Source organism: Orcinus orca, chromosome 10 (assembly GCF_937001465.1).
Source record: "Orcinus orca chromosome 10, mOrcOrc1.1, whole genome shotgun sequence".
In the NCBI taxonomy this organism is placed as follows: Eukaryota; Metazoa; Chordata; class Mammalia; order Artiodactyla; family Delphinidae; genus Orcinus; species Orcinus orca.
Genome location: NC_064568.1, coordinates 85,976,596 through 85,995,907, shown reverse-complemented (window position 1 = coordinate 85,995,907; position 19,312 = coordinate 85,976,596). Strand labels below are relative to the sequence as shown.

Below are 19,312 nucleotides of genomic sequence, written 5' to 3'. Positions count from 1 at the left end.
ACATGAAGCCAATTTAGGAAATTCTCTGAGTTTTTGTAAAAATTCACGTTCAATAATACTTCCTCACCGGCCTGACTTTAATACTCTCCACAGTGTCATGTGGCAAATATTGCTCTCGATTTTGTACTTTTTACCTGAGTGGCCCATAACTAAGAAAATGAAAGTGATAGAACAACCCACTGTTTTCACCTTCTCAAACAGACTCTCCTGGATTTATCTTAGACATGCTTTCTCTTTATATCTTTTCACAGATGCTCACCACTGTCCAAAGCAGTGTGGTATGCAAAATACCACCACAGTCTAATCCCTTAGTTCTTGGGTATTTCCACGTAGTATGATGTGAGAGCTGGAAATGGCAGCAGAATCTCTTCTCTGCTCCTTTTTCCACTGCTCTAAGGACAGACTGATGTTCAGCCAGAAGGCATAACAGTTGCTAAAATACTGAAATAGTTCTATGCCAGTTGGTTCAAAGCTGCTTCCCTGAGTGCCCTCTTTGCTGTCCCAGGCACCTGACCCTCCCCTGGGGCCTCCTAGCTCTCTCTCAATTCAGTCAACTAAAGGATTAAAGTTTGAGAGAGCAGAGCCTCCAGGACCTGATCCAGCACTACCTGTTATCTGTTCTGATTGCTTGGTGTCTATGCCGTACTGGTTCTTAACTACACTGAATCTTAGTGCATTTAAGTGAAACCTTTGTGCCATGTCTACATTGGCAGGCACTGAGAAGTTTATTCTTGTCGCATTAACTGATTGTCATTTCACTCTAGATCAAGATTGAGTGTGAGACACACCTAGTCACTGATAACTAGAAAACTGAAGGGTTTGTGGGAAATTGAAGGGAAGTTTTCCAGGGCCATCAACTTCTAGTAATATTGGAGTAGCTCATTCCCCTGGTTCTGTATCATTGTCACTTGACACAGACAACCCTTCCCTGGTTCACTAAGTTCTTCATTTGCTGTCTACCTCCATTAATTTCACTGTACCTACTCCATCTTCCATCCTTCATAGTTAAGTGAGCATAAACATTCTTAAGTCAGGAATATTTTACTTGAAATAATCCAATAAAACAACATCAATGAATCAGACATATAAAGTAATGAAAGGAGATATCACTACCACTATTTGCAGATGATTTAAAGAGAATCAGCTGAAAACTATCCAAACAATTAAAACAACTACTACTTAGGAAATATAATTATAGAAAAGACTGCATTTGCAATAGCAACCAAAAGAAAAAGTGAAAATACTAGGAATAAACATAACCAGAAGTGTGTGAGTCTTACATAAAGAAAACTTTAACATGCCGCTGAATGACACAAAAGAAAACCTATACAAATGAAAAGACATGCCTTGTTTTTGGACTAAATAACAAAATGATATTATTTATACTAAACTAATTTATATAGTTAACGTGATTGCAATATAAATAATAAGTGTTCTCATTGTTCGGCCCTAGCAGGTCTACTCAAAATCTCAAAAGGACACTAACAATCTTGCAAATGTTTAGTTTGGCTTTAGTAATTCATAGGAAATTTTGGATCACAGGGTCCATGTTTTGAGAGAAAAGGAAAAGCACTTCCCCAGCTCAGGCACCTGACAGTAGCAGAGTCCCAAGAAGGACAATCCAATCTAAAAACAGTAGTTAAGCTGAACTAAAAAAACAATGTTTCTTAAATTTGAAGTTTCTCCTGTTTGAGAAACATTTTATTATTAAAAGTTAACTGCTAAATCTTTAATGATGACTTGGTATCAAAGTGACCAAAAAAGAACCATAAGTGTGAATATCCACATTTATGAAATCTTGTGTAATACCCAGTATTAAGATTGTCATTCATTTGACCATTAAAGTGAAAATTCAACATTTAAACATTCTCAAAGAAAACTCATTGACCTCCAAAACTACACTTGAAAAACAAGATCTAAAAGTTATGTTGTTGCAAGAGAAGTCCTTTTAGATACTCAAAAATGAGAAAATAACTTGATGATGATACAGTCTCTATTCTGAGAGGTAGTGTGGTATAGAGAAAATAGCTTTAGAGCTAGGCATACCAGGATGCATTTCTCACCTCCAGTGTTTCCAGCGGGGTGACTTCAAGCAAGTCCCTTAGCCTCTGAGTTTCAGATTCCCTAACTTAAACAGGTATAATAACATCTACCTTACAGTGTCATTGGAAGACTAAATGATTAAAAGCCCCAGTTCAATTCCTAGTGTACACTGAATACATATCAGTTGCCTTCATTCTTTCCAGGATCCTTTTGGACAAAATCTATCTGAATTAACTCTAGCTGTCAAGCATGGCTCTCTGTTCCCAGGCAGCTTGTTAAATAAGCTCCAGACTCCTACTAATTACTTTTTCTCATTTCATGTTGTATTCATAGCTAAATCATTCATCCCAGCATACATTAACTCGTGTGTAAATATGTTATGCAAAATATCCAGCCATACTTGTCTGATGGGTGAGATTCCACGAAGTACCCAGCAAAAGGGCAATAAATTCGGGGTTGTAGGTCCTTCACCAGCCGAGCCTTGTAGTTCAGGAGTTTCTTCCTTTCTGTTTTAATGAATTGGGCTTTCCATTCCTCTGGAATAACAGGGTTTGGATTAGAATTTCCTCTGTTCAGAAATCACAGAAAAACAAGAGTTCTAGTAGATTAGAAGGCTTTCAGGAGATAAAAATTGACAGCTAACGAATGCAGACAGAGAGCAAAGCTCCTTGTCATTAGTGGCTTTATTTTGCAAATTTCAGTTGGTTACTAGGAAAATGTTTCCAAACCAGCCAGAGACACTGAACCCTCTCCTTGTTAATGGCAATTCATTTGGACCCTAGCTGAATAAACAGGGTGGCATGTGTAGTTGTATCTTGCATGCATGCACATTTTAAGGACACTGTAATTCTTGTAATGCTTAACTCTCTACTAACATGGAAATGGCTTTGCTATCTTCATGGATTATAAAAGCAAAGCATGTTCATTACACCCAGGTGATGCACAGTGGTCAAGGGTGTGGATGTCGGAGTCAGTTAAGACTTAGGATCAAAATGCAGCTCCACCACTTAAACTCTTTAAGTCTGTTTTCTCCTCTGTAAAATAGAATCATGTTGCCTACCTCACAGGTTGTTCATTTGTTCGTTTGCTCGTTCATTCATTTGATTGATATTTATTGAGCACCTACTATGTGCCAGACGTAGTTCTAGGAACTGACAATACAGTGGTGAACAAGATAAAGCAGGTCCCTGCTCTTAAGGAGCATTCATTCTAGTGAAAGAAGCAAATAAGGAATAAGGAAATAAGTTCATTTCAAAGAGTGATGAGCTAGGAAGAAAGTAAAACAGGGCCATGGGATGGAGAGTGGCTGGGGTGATGAGGTGTGGGGTGGAGGGGCATATTAGGGCAGTTAGTGAAGATGACATTGGAATCATAGAACACAGACAGAGACATAGAAGTTGTCGACCACGTGGAGGTCAAAAGCAATAGCACTCCAGGCAGTGGAAACAGCACATACAAAGGTACAGGGCACAGATGGACTTGGTGTATTGGGTCTGAGGAACAAAAAGCGGGCCAGTATGGGCTGACACTTGTCAAGCAATGGGGATACAGGCAGTAAAGGAAGTTGAAATTAGGCAGGGCCCAGAGCATGGGGGGTACCATGTCAGGGAACTGCTCTTACTGTTACTGCTGTGAAAATCTGATAAACACAGACAAGGATACAGAAAAAAATAAGTTATCCATAAGGTAGACATAACCACTATTAACATTTTGGTATATTCTAGACCTTTTTAAATGTATGTGCGTGCGCGCACGCACACACTCACATAAGAACGGAGTTATGCTAGCTACCCTTTAGTAGGTATATGTCACCTTCCCAGTCACACTGTTAACCCCGTAAAGATAGCACCTCCCCTCTATCTCTCACTGGTGACTCATTCTGGGAGGCAATGACCACAGACTCAGAGAAGAAAGGAAGGAACTGGACAGGCTTTCCTCATACTGCAAGTAGGGCATTTCTGCCACATTGCTAAACAGAGATCGCTTACAGAAAATATTAATTTATTAAGTGGACATATATTGAGAACTTACAATGCTAGCAATGCTTACATACTGAGCAAAAGTAGGAACAAAATATACCATTTACATGCCCTCCCCCATCCCAACCCTAGCACCACCCTTAGACCCAGAGCAGAAGAGCTTCTGCCTTGGACCCCACATTTTTTTCAAGCTTTGAGATATAACTGATATATAATATTACATAAGTTTAAGGTATACACCAGGATGGGTTCATTACATGCATGTATGTCTAAATGATTACCACGATAAGGTTGGTTAACCTCCATCACCTCACATATTACCATTTTGTGTGTGTGATGAGAACATGTAAGACCTACCCTTAGCAACTTTTAAGTATATAGCACGGTATTGTTAACTATAGTCATCATGCTGTACGTTACATCCCCAGAACGTACTCATCTTATAACTAGAAGTTTGTACTCTTTGACCACTATTTCCCCGGCCCCCAGAAACCCCATACTTTAGAGGAGCTTCCTTTGCCTCATTCCTCCCCTGTATGGGCATTCCACAAGTCCAAGGGGATGTGCCCACCTCGGGTTGCCCACACCCTATTCTGAACCACATACCAAGAACATTTAAGCCTGGATTACCAATGTCAGACTCTTCCTGTTCTGCTCTCCAGTCTACATCAGGAATCAAATTGATCCAAATGATTCTTTTTCTTGACTTTTCCTGAGATGCTCCCTAATCTCCTAGGTGTTTCCTTCATGCTCCATCAGCATATTCTGAGCTGGAAACTTTGGCTTGTATATCTGTGATTTGCAAGTCTGGTTTCCCAAGAAGACTGTAAGCGTCTTGTGGGGAAGGATCATGTCTTAATAATTTTTGTATTGATTCGCACAGCATTTAGCAAAGTGCCATGCATGCTCCTTGGCATCCCTTTGATAGAAAGTATTACCAGTAAATTTTCCACCACTGAAAGTCATCGGAAAGCCTGATGCCCCTCCGGCAAAATCACTCATCATTAGATCAACCTTCATAGGCAGCCTTCCCCCATTGGGTCTGGTGCAATCCACTGTATTGAGTATTTTATGACCTGTGGAAAAATAAAGTGGCATCAATACTCAAGGTGAAATCTTGAAAACCACAATTTGAAATCCCAGGTCAACAAACTCTTCCATGTAAGTCTGTATAATCTGACTCATTCAATTACAGAAGAGTTGCTTATGTCCAAGGAAAAGAGAGAGTAAGATTTCAACATCTAAACTCTTCAATAGCACATTTTGAACTTTCAAGTGAATAAACTCATCCTGTCTGATTAGTGGGTTCTGGGTGAGGAGAGTTAGCTTGATTCCACTCCGGATCGTAGATAGACTACATTCCTCGGCCGGCTATCTTCAGATGTTGAGCCCAAAGGATGCAGGGGAAAGAGTAACCGAATCAACACAAATCTCTCAACCCCTTGGAAATTCTATTCAATGATTGTTGGCGTAAAGCCATCTTCTCACATGAAAGGCAGAAGTGTATGATTACGTTACATCATAGTATTTCAAGATGAAAGTAAAACACTTATTCAGTAAAGGCAGTTTTGAATAAGTTACTATAGGTGAAATATAGAATATGTGTTGCCTTATGAAAAAGAATCTTTGCGCCTGTCACTACATCGAGCACATTACTGCTAATTTGGTCTCTGTAAGATTATCTGAATGAGAGCCCCTTTTCCTAAGACAGGGATAGAATATATTATATTCTATGGAAAATGAAGATGGAAGAAGAAGATGAACATAGGATGAAATTTTGGATAGCTCTTATTATCCTTCTTACCAAGAATATTTTTCACTTTTCACTGTTAATGAGAATAAGAAAATACCTTTGTATTCCACGATAATGCAAGTGTCCATCTCAGGATGAACGCCATCCATCAAGATCATGAATCGAAGATTTCTGTCTACCTGGAATTTTAACAATAAAACCAACAACAGTTTATGTCAGTTTGGCTTTTAATTCAATATTTGAAGAAACTGTCATCTCTTCTGGAAAGAAATCCCTTTTATTCAGAACTGGATTTATTATCCAGTAGAATCATACCATTGATAAATGGAGAGAAAAGCCACCTTTTATTTTAGCTCAAACAGAGATTTACACAGTGCTAGGTATTTACACAGTACTATGTACAGAAAAAGTAGGCCATTGTTTCCTTAGTGTTTAAAGCGATTACCTCGTCTAAAATTTACCCCAGAAAGCATAACTGAAAAGTATGGAAAGAACACAGATGTCTGACCTGCTGCCATATTCCAAATGGCACTACATTGATATTAGTCAACTGGACACCACTCCGCTTCAGATTCCAAAAGACAGGTCTTTCCGTGTTTCCAACATAAATGGGAATATCTGGTCTTCTTCCAGCAACCTTCTTCAGTGTGGGGTAACTAGGATCAGAAGAATTCAAAGGTTGAAAGGTGAAAAAATAGAATCATCTAGTATAAGAGACAGTCTGCTCCTTACACCATGTTGACCAAGAAGGAAGGTACTGAAATACCAGACTCTCTGCAGAGTCCAAAAGAAGAGTTTTTTCTCAAGGTTGACTGTAACAATGAGGGGAGTTTCCTAGGAGATTTCCCTTTATTTTGAGAACATACCATATACCACAGTGTGTATATCAAACCAGGAGTGCAAATTCCATCTTCCACACTGATGCTGCTTTGAGCAAGGGTAGTTCTAACAGAAGTTGCAGAGTGGAAAAGTCCTGCTGAAGAGGTTTCTGGTAGGTGAAGGTCTCCATGATCTTCATTTTTTCTCATCCCTCAACTAGCAGCTCCCAATAAGAGAAAGGTCTCGGCCATTAAACAAGGAGAACCTATGAACTGCCCATCACTGGAGACAGTTTTTCAACCATCAAAGGTTGACAGTCACACTGTGGTATAAAGAATGAGTTCTTTGTCCTTTAGGAGAGTTGGTTAGCAGGTAGGCAAGACAGTAAAATCTAGTATAGAGGAAAATGACATTCAGCATTTGTAGCAATCCCAACTCAGTACACCCACCATTAACCATCCAAGCATTTTTTTAGTACCTACATAGATTGTCAATTCTCATTTCTGAGAATTCATTACATAAAAGAATTATATACCACTGTGGGGTATGGTAAAACATGAATAATAAACAAATAAATGGCTGTTTAGATATCTATTATATATCAGTCATGGTGCTAGGCACTTTCACGTTATTTTATTTGATTCTCACCAAAAAACCCTCTAATTTTTTGTTTGCTTTTAATAAATGAGGACACATATTCAGAAATACATGACTAACAGATAGTAAATTGGTATTCAAATTCACGTTTTCTGATCCTAAACTTAGTGCTTCTTCTATTAGAAGACAATTTGAGATTGACATGTACACACTGCTATATTTAAAATGGATAACCAACAAGGACCTACTGTACAGCACAGGGAACTCCGCTCAATATTATGTAACAACCTAAATGGGAAAAGAATTTGAAAAAGAATAGATACATGTATATGTATAACTGAGTCACTTTGCTGTACACCTGAAACTAGCACAACATTGTTAATCAACTATACTCCAATATAAAATAAAAGGTTCAAAAAAAAAAAGAAGGCAATTCCAACTTTAATGAATGTACTATCTGGTTTAAGAATCAGACTTGTGCACAGAGTATAATGTCAGGTGAAATAAGATATTTAATAGTAAGAAAAGTATAAACAAAATCAGCATATCAGCACTTATTAGCTTCACTAATATTCAAGTTCCAGAACTATATTAAATAAGTAGAATCCAGACGAAAAAAATCAGTAGCTTTTCTTCTCTAAAAACAAAGGATTCAAAAAATCAAGGATTCTTTGAACACGTCTTCAGTCTCTGGGTGAACCACTTAAATCTTCTACTTTAAAGGACTTTAGGAGTTAGGATCAGTTATTCTAAAATGGATGTTTATTGCTTTGCAATTTTTAAATTGTTGACAATTCTTACTGGCATCTATTAATAATATCATCCATTACGATACTCATATATTAACATAATAAATCACATTTCTTTGACTAAAGACTGTTTTCTAGCCCAGAACTTCTGCTGTCAGTGTCCTTGTCCTCACGGTGAGCCACAGCCACACCCCACCTCTGCAGGAGACCCTCCAACACCAGCAGGTATGCAGTCCTCACAACAAAGCATCACGAAGGCTTCAAAAACTGGCCACGTCCTGCGTCTTGGAACTGGAACTCTAAGGATCTGAGGCCCCATCGTGATTTGGCTGGTGAGTTGGGAACAGCCATCCGAAAGAGGAACATACGCTACGGACTCTATCACCCACTCTTAGAATGGTTCCATCCCCTCTACCTATGTGATAAGAAAAATGGCTTCAAAACACAGCATTTTGTCCGTGCGAAAACAACGCCAGAGCTATATGACCTCGTTAGCAGGGCCTTGAAGAAGGGCAACATGGTCTGCCGGACCCTGAAGAGGATCTGGCATCTGGCAGATTTGTATTCGAATCCTGGCTCTTGTTACTTATAAGCCTTAAACAGGTACAAACCTGACTTGATTTGGTCTGATGGAGAGTGGGAATGTCCTGATACTTACTGGAACTCTACAAATTTTCTTGCTTGCTCTACAACGATAGGCCAGTTAAGGATGTGGTCATAGTAAATGGCCTATGAGGTCATTTACTGTTGCCATGGATGATACTACAACTGTCAAGATAAATTCAAGCCAGAGACCTTGCCAGATCACAAGTGGGAGATGTGCACCTCAACAGACAAGCTGTCCTGGGGCTATCGTCACAACATGGCAATGGGTGACATCACAAGTGAATCTCAAAACATTTCAGAACTGATTCAGACAGTAAGTTTGGGAGGCAACTATCTTCTCAACATTGGACCAACTAAAGATGGACTGATTGCTCGCATCTTCCAAGAAAGGCTTCTTGATGTTGGGGAGTGGCTGAGCATCAATGGGGAGGCTATCTATGCCTCCAAACCATGGAGGGTACAATCTGAAGAAAACACGACCTCTGTGTGGTATACCTCAAAAGGATCAGCTGTTTATGCCATTTTCCTGCACTGGCCAGAAGATGGAATCTTAAGCCTTAAATCCCCCATAACTACTTCGACTACAGAGTGAACAAAGCTGGCAATCGAGAACGATATGAAGTGGTCCACAAATCCAGGTAAAGGTCTCCTCATGTACCTGCCCCAGTTACCACCCTCTGCTCTTCCGACGGAGTTTGCTTGGACTGTAAAGCTGACAGGAATGGAGCGACCACTGGAGTTCAACAAGAGAGGGACACTGCCTGCACTCTGATTTTCCCTTTATAGTACCATCACTGTAATAAACTACTCTTGTCTACTCAGACATCTCTTTTCCAACGCATTTTAATAAAAGGAATGGATTATGTTACGCTGATGTCTCACAGGATCAAAGATCTGAGATCCATTGCTAGCATCTCTCTCTCTGATCAGCAGAAGGGATTGAACAGTTAAGCTCATCCTAACCTTGGGAATTATCTACGATGGAAACTTCACTCCATTCTGTGTTTCATAACCTGCTTGTTTATTCAAATGACTTCAGATCAAGAATAAGCCAAGTCATCCTGTTGCCTATAGGAGGAGCTGAAAAGGATTTGGCAAAATCCACCACATGCTATTTATTCAGCATCAAAGGTGACCAATTCCCCCCACCTACCCCCAGGAGCAGGAGATCCTGGAGGGGAAGGAAAATGCTTCCTAGGCTGCTACCCGGCAGCTTTTTAGAAGTTTCCAAAGCAAACTAAGAGCTCTGAAATTCAGTCTATTTACAGTGATACTAGGAAGAAAATGAATGTGATTCTGTCCTGCTTTCTTTAATACAATCAGATAAATAAATTTGTACATCAAATTATTTTCTACCAAAAAAAAAAGACTTTTCTAAAGCACATTGGCCTTTCCCCCTTGTTTTTGTAAATAAAGGAGGTTTTATTCAGTAAATCAAGGTCAGACAAGAGGACTGGGGACAAATGACTTTGGTGTTTATTAGTTGACTAGGTAAGAGTCAAAAAGTAAGGGTCTATTCTATATCAGAGAAATAAACTCAAAGGAGTGAAAACTATAAGTTTTGGTAACTTTCCATAATAAACTATTCACAGTACACTACACAACCAATGCACTGTGATACTACAGTAGAGGACCAGTGTTTAATGCCTGGCAACTTTGCCCACACAATTCCCTGAAATTGAAATGAAACTGGTTTTCAGGACAGTGGTTGAGAAATAACTGGGCTAAGTGACTTGAAAAGTTCTTATCTTCCCTAAAATTCAGGACTTTCCCATGGAATGTCCCTCATCAGGACCTTAGGCAATGGCATCTTGTAAAAGGTACTATAAAGCAATCACCTGGTTTATGTGATACTGTTCTCTCTATACAAGCTATATGAAATTAGTACCACACAATACTGTTATTATACAATGCATGAACCCAGGCCTCTCGTAATTCTGCAGTTGTATGTGTTTGATTCCAGAGGCTTGTATGGAACAAAGGTGTTGTGCGGTGGACAAGTCGATTTTTAATTGTGGCACCACAATATCCCCGTGGGTGATGTTCAATTTTTAAGTGTGTTGCAGGTAATTTGTTACTAAAGCAGTTAATCATTTGTTTTTAAACCGTTTCCTTAAAAAAAAGAGAGAACATACTCGTGCCTTAGAGATCTCATATGCTTTCAAAAGAAAAATCCAGGGTCCAGCAAACAACATATTTTCCCTCACCATGGACATTTCGATCAAAGTGTGTCCTTCGTGAGAATTTTGTCATATAAAGTCACAGAAAAAAATACGGTGAAGTTGCTTCATTTTAGAACACTGTGGGCACTGCTAGATGTTTACACTGGCAGCCCAGCAGTCGTGACACAAACTTCTGAATAAGCATGAACAAACAGGACCCTGAAATGACACCAAGGGATTGGGAATATGACCCTGCCTCTTCTGGTAACAGTTCATTCACAAATGTGTGTGGTTTTGTAAATCCAAGTTCCTCTTCCTCCTTTCTGATTGCTGGGGTTAAGGAAGTTTCAGTTCCTATCCTTAGTATCACATGGCTCTGGTTTCAATGAAGGATGAAGTGGACTCAGGGTTCAAAAGCTGGGAGCTCAGTGTTGTTGAAATGCTACGAATCAGGAGTTGGCAAACCACAGCGACCTGCTGCTGTAAGCTAGGAAAACCTTCTACCCTTTTAAGTGGTTGAAAAGGAAATCAGAAGGGCAATCCTATTTGGTGACACATTAAAATTTTATGGTATTCGCATGTCGTCGTCCATAAATAAGGTTTATTAGAAGACAATCAGGCTGATTCAGGACCGTTTATGGCTGCTTTGGTGCCACAACAGCAGAACTGTGTCACTGCAACACCAACCATATGGCTTGTGAAGCCGAAAATAGTTACACCCTGGCCCTTTATAGGAAACGTGTGCTGCTTCCTACCATAAATGTTGAACTAAAAAAGGGGGGCTTTCCTGGTGGCACAGTGGTTGAGAGTCCGCCTGCCAATGCAGGGGACTGTGCCCCGGTCCGGGAAGATCCCGCATGCCGCGGAGTGGCTGGGCCCGTGAGCCATGGCCGCTGAGCCCGCGTGTCCAGAGCCTGTGCTCCGCAACGGAAGAGGCCACAGCAGTGAGAGGACTGCGTACCGCAAAAAAAAAAATAATCCTTAAACCTAGACTTTCACCAAGTACCCTGAGGGTGGGAAGTGAGAGGGTGGAGGGTTATTAACCCCTGTCCTCCTTCCCACAATAGCTGCTTTCGCATTCCCAGTGGTATAAAACGTGAAAGCACTTTAAAAATTATGCTATGCAAATGTAAGCATTTATCTAAATTAGTCCTCTTATCATCAGCCCAACTGAATCTACCTCAAAATGATCAGTGATTGCAAAAGAACCTGAAAACCAGCGATGCCTTTACTGCAGCATTTTCTTCAGAGTTGAGTGCTCAGACTTTATTACCTCAGATGGTCTGAGTGCATGTGACTGATGTAAATTAGGTCCGCTTGGTACAGCCTCTCCAGCCAGTCAGATGGAGGCTCATGCAGTAACCACCATCCTCGGGCAAAAGCAGGACCGATTAACCAAGGGTCAAACACCATCCTCTTGTCTCCCAGCTTGAGGTCCATGCAGGCATGAGTCAGGTATGTTATCTGTCGGAAGACAGCGAGATTCAGATTATTGTATCATCACCAGCCAGCAAAAATGAACTCGGCTGCTTAGCTGACAAGTCACATTGGAGAACTTGGCTCCTAAGTCTGTTCAGTGAAACAGGATGCAAGTGAGACCCAGCAGGAGCGTTTATATAGAATACAACTCTCAGCACAGGTCACTAGTTTAGTAGAATAGAAGTGTTCATGGTGGGTTTTAGGCGTCAAACCAATTGATTTACCCAGCCCTACTCTCTTTAAATTAGCTCCTAAATATTTATTTACAGTCTGCACTGCAGAATAGCGTTTGTGGCCAGTCCTTCAAAGCACAATTTACAAGGAAGGGCAATTAGAGATGTTATGGCAGACACTTGGGGATTTAAATGCTGGAGTGGCTGGGAATAGGTACACGAATGAATGATTCCTGGTGGGTTTAAGGCAGGAGATAGAGGGGCCCCAGGCTGAGCAGCTGGAGTTTGTCGCCTGTGGACAGATACTCCAAGACAAAGATAATAGCTGGAGCAGAGAGGAGCTGAGTCCTGCCCAGATAAGAGATAAAGAGACCACATATACCTCATTCTCGAGGTCAAGGGGACCTTCCTGACTACACCTGTGCAGAAAGGCTCCTCGGGGGGCCAGAAAGGGAGGGGGCGCCACCCCACAGTAGGTGATGTCAACCTTCCCATAGGCCTCTGGACTAGAATCCATCTTGGCTAAGAGATGCACACACACACAGGGGAGGACCCTGAGTTATAACCAAATACAGATTCAGAGCCAGGCAAAGCAAGATGATTGACCAGAGGAAACCCAGAAGAAATGCCCGATATAAGTGATTTAAACTACCACGAAGGGACAACTATCTCTCTCTGAGCCCACCCATGTGTGTTTATTCACACGTACATTCTTCCTCCTAATAAAAACTTTACTTGTTTCACTACTTTTCGTCTCTTGTTGAAATGTATTTCTACAAAGCAGACAAGCCAAGGCCTCGTCACTGGCCCTCATGGTCTAGTGGTTAGCATTCAGTGCTCTCACTGCCGTGGCCTGGCTTCAATCTCTGGTCAGGGAACTGAGATTCTGCTTCAAGACGCTGCAGGCTGAGGCCACCCGAGACTGGGTTGGCATAGCCATGCAGCCTGGCTAAACAGGCTTGTAAGGCTTTCTCTTCTAAATTACCTGCTGACTCACTCAGGATGTCAGGATCCTCTGAGAATGGCTATGAACAGTGACTTAGAGACTGGCATAGACTAGAGGATTCTAAATCAATCCCTCACTTCCTTCCCCTGATCTGGCATATCCACAGGAAAAAGGAAAACACCAGGAGCAGAGATAAGGTAATAGAAACTCCAGTGTGAAAAGCCAATAAAGAGGGTAAGGAGAGATCAAGAAATCAGGGCTTCCCTGGTGGCGCAGTGGTTAAGAACCCTCCTGCTGATGCAGGGGACATGGGTTGGAGCCTTGGTCCGGGAAGATCCCACATGCCGCGAAGCAACTAAGCCCGTGCACCACAACTACTGAGCCTGCGCTCTAGAGCCATCGAGCCACAACTACTGAGCCCACGCGCCCAGAGCCCATGGTCCGCAACAAGAGCAGCCACTGCAATGAGAAGCCCACGCACCACAGCGAAGAGTAGCCCTCGCTCTCTGCAACTAGAGAAAAACCCACGCGCAGCAACGAAGACCCAACGCAGCCAAAACTAAATAATAAACCTATAAAAAAATAAAAAGAAATGAAATTCAGGTGATTATGCCTATTCTAATAGGTTCCCATTTGTTTCCTCAAAAAAGTAACAGCCCATTTTCTCAAATGAAAAGATTCTCAAATACTCCAGAAAATTTAATTTTTGATTGTTTACCTCTCTCAAACTATCAAAGTGTTTTCTCTGGAGCAAACTCTCTTCTAAAGGTAGGAGAATGCACAGGAAGGTTTGTAAAGTTCTCAGGGCAACGTGCAGAAATATACAACTGGCCGTTTTACCTGATAGTGATTTGGTATCAAGGGCAATTTCTGAACTTCCGCCAGTAGTTTTGCAAGACTCTCCTCTGGGACCTCCGCTAAAAGATTTTTTGTTTTGTTTTTTTCTGGATGTATTTCCTTGTAATCCCTGGCAAGTTCTGGGGGTTCCTAGAAAATGTGCTCAAGAGTTCAGAATAACTATATTATATGTCCTAACCAGCCACCTCCAAGGATATTCAAGGTAATACAGGATGTAAATATATATATATAAGAGGAAATCTTAGTTCTATTTTTGTTTTTAAGATTATTACAATTTAATGTTTCCTTACCTGCACTTCCCCAAAAGCCAAATCTTCAGGAGATCTGGGCTCTGAATCCCAGGGGTTAGGAGGATTCAGTTCTAGAAACAAAAGTCCATTTTCTTCATTCTTTTCCACAACTAGAACCAAATGGGAACAAATCTGGATTAACAACAATAACAGAAATGAGTTTTAAAAAGCATCACTGAAATGGAAATGCATGGCTCAGGTACACAGAGTACAAAAATCAAAGGAAAATAAAAACAAAAGGCAATGCTCATTTGGGTCAAGCAACATCTACTGAGATGAGGGCTGAAGACCATCACCCATTCATTTCTTTTTTGTTTTTTAATTTAAAATTTATTGTAATAGGGTCTGCACAAAAGGAGGGGGTGAAGGGTGGGGAACATGCAGGGGAAACAGGAAGACGATGACATGGCCAGGGCCACAGCTTCTGTCGCGGGGGAAGGGATGAAAAGGAAAGGCCAGGGCTGGAGCTGGGGTGGAAGAGGGAAGGGGGAGACACTGTGGCTGCAGTCCCCCCACCCCCAGAGAGCACCTCTAGTCCCTGGATCCCCCCATTGACCCTGGCCCCCTAAGATTCATCTCTTGCCCTACCTCTGACCCTAGTGGCTCCTTCTTTTGCTCCCCTTGACTTGTTTCCCCCTGACAGATTCTCAAGCAGGATGATGTTTAGGGCCTGACCCCAAACAACCTCACCTTATGAAGGTACAAACTGTGTCTTCCCTGCTTCGGCCCCTTCTCAAATCTCACCTGTCCCCCTCTCTGGGGCAGAATCTTTAATTTCCTTCCTTCCTCTCCTCCCTCCTCCTGGAAAAAACAAAAAAGCACCAACTCCCCAGGGAGGGGCAGCAGACAGTAGGGGGACACTGGAAGGAGGAGAGCAAGGAGGACCACCGAGGGAAAGGCTCACAAATCCCTGGAAGGGCAGGGCAGGGGGTTACAGAGAGGAGAGGGGGCGAGGGCAGTGGCCGCTCCTGTCCTCTGCCACCCCTGCCCACTGTCCAGGGGGCTTCAACACGACTGAGGGGCCAGGTGTGCATATGGCGTCAGGTCTGACAGGGAGAAATCAGGGGCAGGAGAAACAAGTCGTTAAAACCTAGCAAATTCCCCTAAGAAAACACTTCTTCCTCCTTTCCTTCTGGAGGCTCCTTGGTTGGCAGGGCAAGTAGTGAGGAGTTGGTGGGGAGAGACAGGGGAAGAGGAGATGGTACCGAGGGACTTTCCTCCATTCTCCCCTCTCCCCCGCACCAACTTGGAGCTCACCAGGGCTGGGAGGGAAGTGGCTGAGAGCTCACACGCACGCCCTCGGCCCCCGAGGAGCCACAGCTCTGGGAGGGGCTGCCGCCACCATTGGACAGGCCTCACTTGTACCAGGTGGGTGCGGGGGTCCCCCTCAGCTGGTGGGCTGTGGCCGGGGAGGCGTCTCCGGGACAGGGGCGTCACCCCCCCCATGGGTCCGCCTGTGGCCAGCCAGCTGGGCAGGGTCTCGCAGTACACGCTGCACAGCTTCCACAGGATGAGGTCAGCCCGTATGCTGCCGTGGTGAAGCCTTTGTTGCGGAGCTCACGGACGTGGTGAGGGCCCTGGCTACGCACCTTCACGTGGTCCGAAATATAAGCCGAGCTCAACGTCTTGCCACACACATGACCCGGCGCCTTCTCTTCGTGTCGTACTGTGCGGACCCGCAGTCAATCCTTGATCTTCGTAGCAAAAGCTGCCTCGCAGTTCTCACATCTGAAGGGCCGGTCTGTTGAGTGCACTTGTCTGACGTGACTGTTGAGGTGATCCCGCCGGGGGGAAGCTCTTGCCACAGTGGGAGCAGCTGTAGGGCTTGTGCACTGCGCCGTCGTGTGAGCACACGTGGTAGCTCCTGCGGTCCTTCTGTCGGTTCCGGTGGTAGACGTCGCGGAAGGCCTCGCCGCACATCTTGCAGGCGTGGTTCTTCTGCATGCGCTTTCCACCGCACCCACGGCACCCGCGGCCACTGCAGCCGCTCGGCCGCCAGCTCCGCTCAGCTGGGGCACGTTCAGGAGGCTCAGGGGCACCATGGTGGGCATCTTCATAGCACCCGAGGGGACCCGGCTGGCTTTGGCTCCCGTGTGGATGGCGTCGTGCCTCCGGAGGCTGTAGCCGTTCTTGAACTCCTTGGCGCACAGGGCGCAGAGGTAGGGCCCCTTGCTCTACGCTGCTTCTCCAAGGCAGATGCGACTGGGGCCACAGCGACCGTCGCGGTTGGGGCAACGACGGCGGTGGCCGCAGCTGCGGCGATGGTGGCGGCAGAGGCAGGGGGCGCGGCCTCGGCGGCGGGCGCCGACACCCGCAGGGGCGGCGGAGGGGGCGCCGGGGGCTGCTTCAGAACTTCTGGGTCCACAGTGGAGGCGGCGGCCGGGGCCGGGGGCGCAGCAGCAACGGCGGCGGCCGCGGCGCACTCCTGGGCGGCGGCGAGAACTCGGAGTAAGTCCACCGGGAGACGCTCGGCCGCCGGGGCCTGGAGCGTGGGTGGGGGCGCCGGCGCGGCCTGGAACGGACTCTGGGCGCAGCCCTGGGAGGCAAAGAGGCCGGGCTGGAGCTCAGCCCCGACCTGCGGGGGGTTCTGGGAGTGACCCTCAGGTGGCAGGAAGGAGTTCAAGAGGCCGCCCACCTCCCACACTCCCCCGGCAGTCCAGGCCCAGTCCAGGCCGCAGCACCGTACAAGGGAACACGGGGAGCATGGCCTCCGCCACGGCGGGGCTCAGCTGGGGCCGGGGGCGCGGGCTGCGCCGAAGGCATGGCCGGCGGGCCGCCCCGCCGCCCTCGCAAGCCGGCGGGCTGGAGGGAGGGAGGGAAGGAGGGCGCCTGACGGGCCGTGGAGCGCAGCGTCGATGGCGGTGGCGACGCCCCCTGGATGGGGGCAGGAGGCCCAGCGGGGCCGGGGGCGCGGGCTGCGGCGGTTGGAGCCTGGCTGGGCGGGTGGGGGGAGCGAGGGAACAGCCTCCGCCCCAGCTGCGCAGCTCGCCCGGCGGCGCCTCGGGGAGGGCGCCCCATTCATTTCTTTCTTCATATTACGCTTAAGGAACTCATGAGATCTCAGGTGTATCAGGGACACAGCCACACACCAACAGCTTCATTACCATCAAATGAATAATTGCTAGAGATGAGTTCAAGGTGCTATGGGAGTGTCTAGGAAGGAGTTCCTAGTTTGGTTCTAAGAGTCAAAGCAGATTTCAAATAGGAGGTAATGCTCCAGCTAGACTTGAAAGATGAGGCATCTGGGCCCAACTAAAGAAATATGATGATGTGAAGCAAACAGGATGAGACAACAGCATGTGTAAAGGCATAGAGGCATGAGAGCTTGATATGCACAGTGACTACTCATTTATGACTGAGGAAAATGGTGTTTGAGCCAGGCCAGGATAGACAGGTAGGTCAGAGAAAGTCATGAAGGACCCTAGATTCCCTGCTAAGGAGGAGTTTGGATTTTATCTTGTGGCAATGAGGGGTCAATGAAGAATTTTAAGCAATTGTAGCAGATGTGCTGGTGGCTTGCACAAAATCTATTTTCTCCTTCTTTACTATTAGCATCTAATTTTTTTTTTTAAGGAGTGGTGATACACCTATCTAAAGATCATGATTTCCCAGGCCCCCTTGCAATTATGAGTGGCCATAGCTCTACGTACAGTTTATATAGTTCTGCCCAGTGAGATGTGAGCAGAAGTGTACTAGTGGGACTTCCAGGAACACGTTTATTTTCCTGACAAAGAGGAACAAACTCAACGGATCTGGACTGTTCACCCTTCATCTTCCCCCCGCCCCTTGTGTGAAACTTGGTTGCCATGCTTGGAGGAGCAGAAGCCATCCTGAGACCCTGAGGAAAAAAGTCAGATACTAAGGATGACAGAATGGGAAGACAGAAGGAGCCTGGCTCCTTGATTAACCAACAGCCGTAATGCCCAAGACTGCCTGCTTTCCAACTTCTTGTGATATAAGAAAACCTCAGATATGATTGGGCCACTGTTATTTGCGTTTTCTATTACAATGGCTGAAAGCAATACCTAAATGCTATAGGAAGGGAGTATTAAAATCAGAACTTAATTTTAGGAAGACCACTGTGAGACACATGGAGAGGATCAATTGGAGGGAGGCAGGACCATATTTGAGAGCCCTCCCCATTGTTTTGGGAGGCCATCAGCAAACCACTGATGGACATGCACTCAGGAGAAAGATGGCCTGTTTGGAGCCCTCACTCTCCCACTTAATAGCTTAATAGCTGGATGACCTTGGACACCTTACTTGACTTCTCCATTCTTCAGTGTTTTTATCTATAACCCCAGCCACCTCCAAGGACAGTCATCCTAATAAGTGTCAGCAATTTTACTAACTGCTCAATGGAAGCAAATGAGGTCCTAGACCAAAGCAGTCCCTGTGGAAATGGCATCATTGCCCTGCCCTCAAAGCCAAGCATTTTCCTACTTTCTTCAAAGCATATAAAAAAAATATTTTGCCTACACTTTCCAAATGAATAATTTTACTCACTTTAAGACAACTGCTAATGGAAGAAACTGAGGTAAAAATTACCCCTAAAATGAAAAATGGTGCATTTTTTTAATATTCCCTAATAGTTGAAAACGAAAACTTATATATGCTGTCAAATTTCAATTTTCAAGGTCAACTTGAGGGACTGTAATAAAGAAGAGTTGAAAACTTAAAGAATTACCTCCCCTAAAGTCTGTTTTGCTCTCTCACTGCCCTAGCTTCACCCTCGTGGCTACATATTCTCCCTCTCTGCCCCTGACACACTGATGACACATTTAGACGATCTCCTTGGAAAGCTCTCCTCAGTATTACAGCACTGCCCACTACCTGGCTTCATTTGGGACTCAGCTGT

General features: G+C 44.5%; 1 protein-coding gene and 1 pseudogene across 6 annotated transcripts in view; both read right to left on the bottom strand.

The window, feature by feature from the left end:
- Window positions 1-19,312, bottom strand: part of LOC101281745 (cytidine monophosphate-N-acetylneuraminic acid hydroxylase) — a 100,357-nt gene that overhangs the window by 22,829 nt on the left and 58,216 nt on the right. For all 6 annotated transcript variants that reach the window (XM_049715475.1, XM_049715476.1, XM_033434759.2 and 3 more), the window contains 6 exons: window positions 14,455-14,564; window positions 11,982-12,172; window positions 6,284-6,431; window positions 5,873-5,954; window positions 4,961-5,098; window positions 2,444-2,579 (listed from right to left, as the gene is read on the bottom strand). In XM_049715475.1, coding sequence (XP_049571432.1) covers window positions 2,444-2,579; window positions 4,961-5,098; window positions 5,873-5,954; window positions 6,284-6,431; window positions 11,982-12,172; window positions 14,455-14,564 — 805 coding nt within the window. The remainder of the gene's footprint in view (window positions 1-2,443; window positions 2,580-4,960; window positions 5,099-5,872; window positions 5,955-6,283; window positions 6,432-11,981; window positions 12,173-14,454; window positions 14,565-19,312) is intronic.
- Window positions 15,708-17,241, bottom strand: LOC117202678 (myc-associated zinc finger protein-like; annotated as a pseudogene).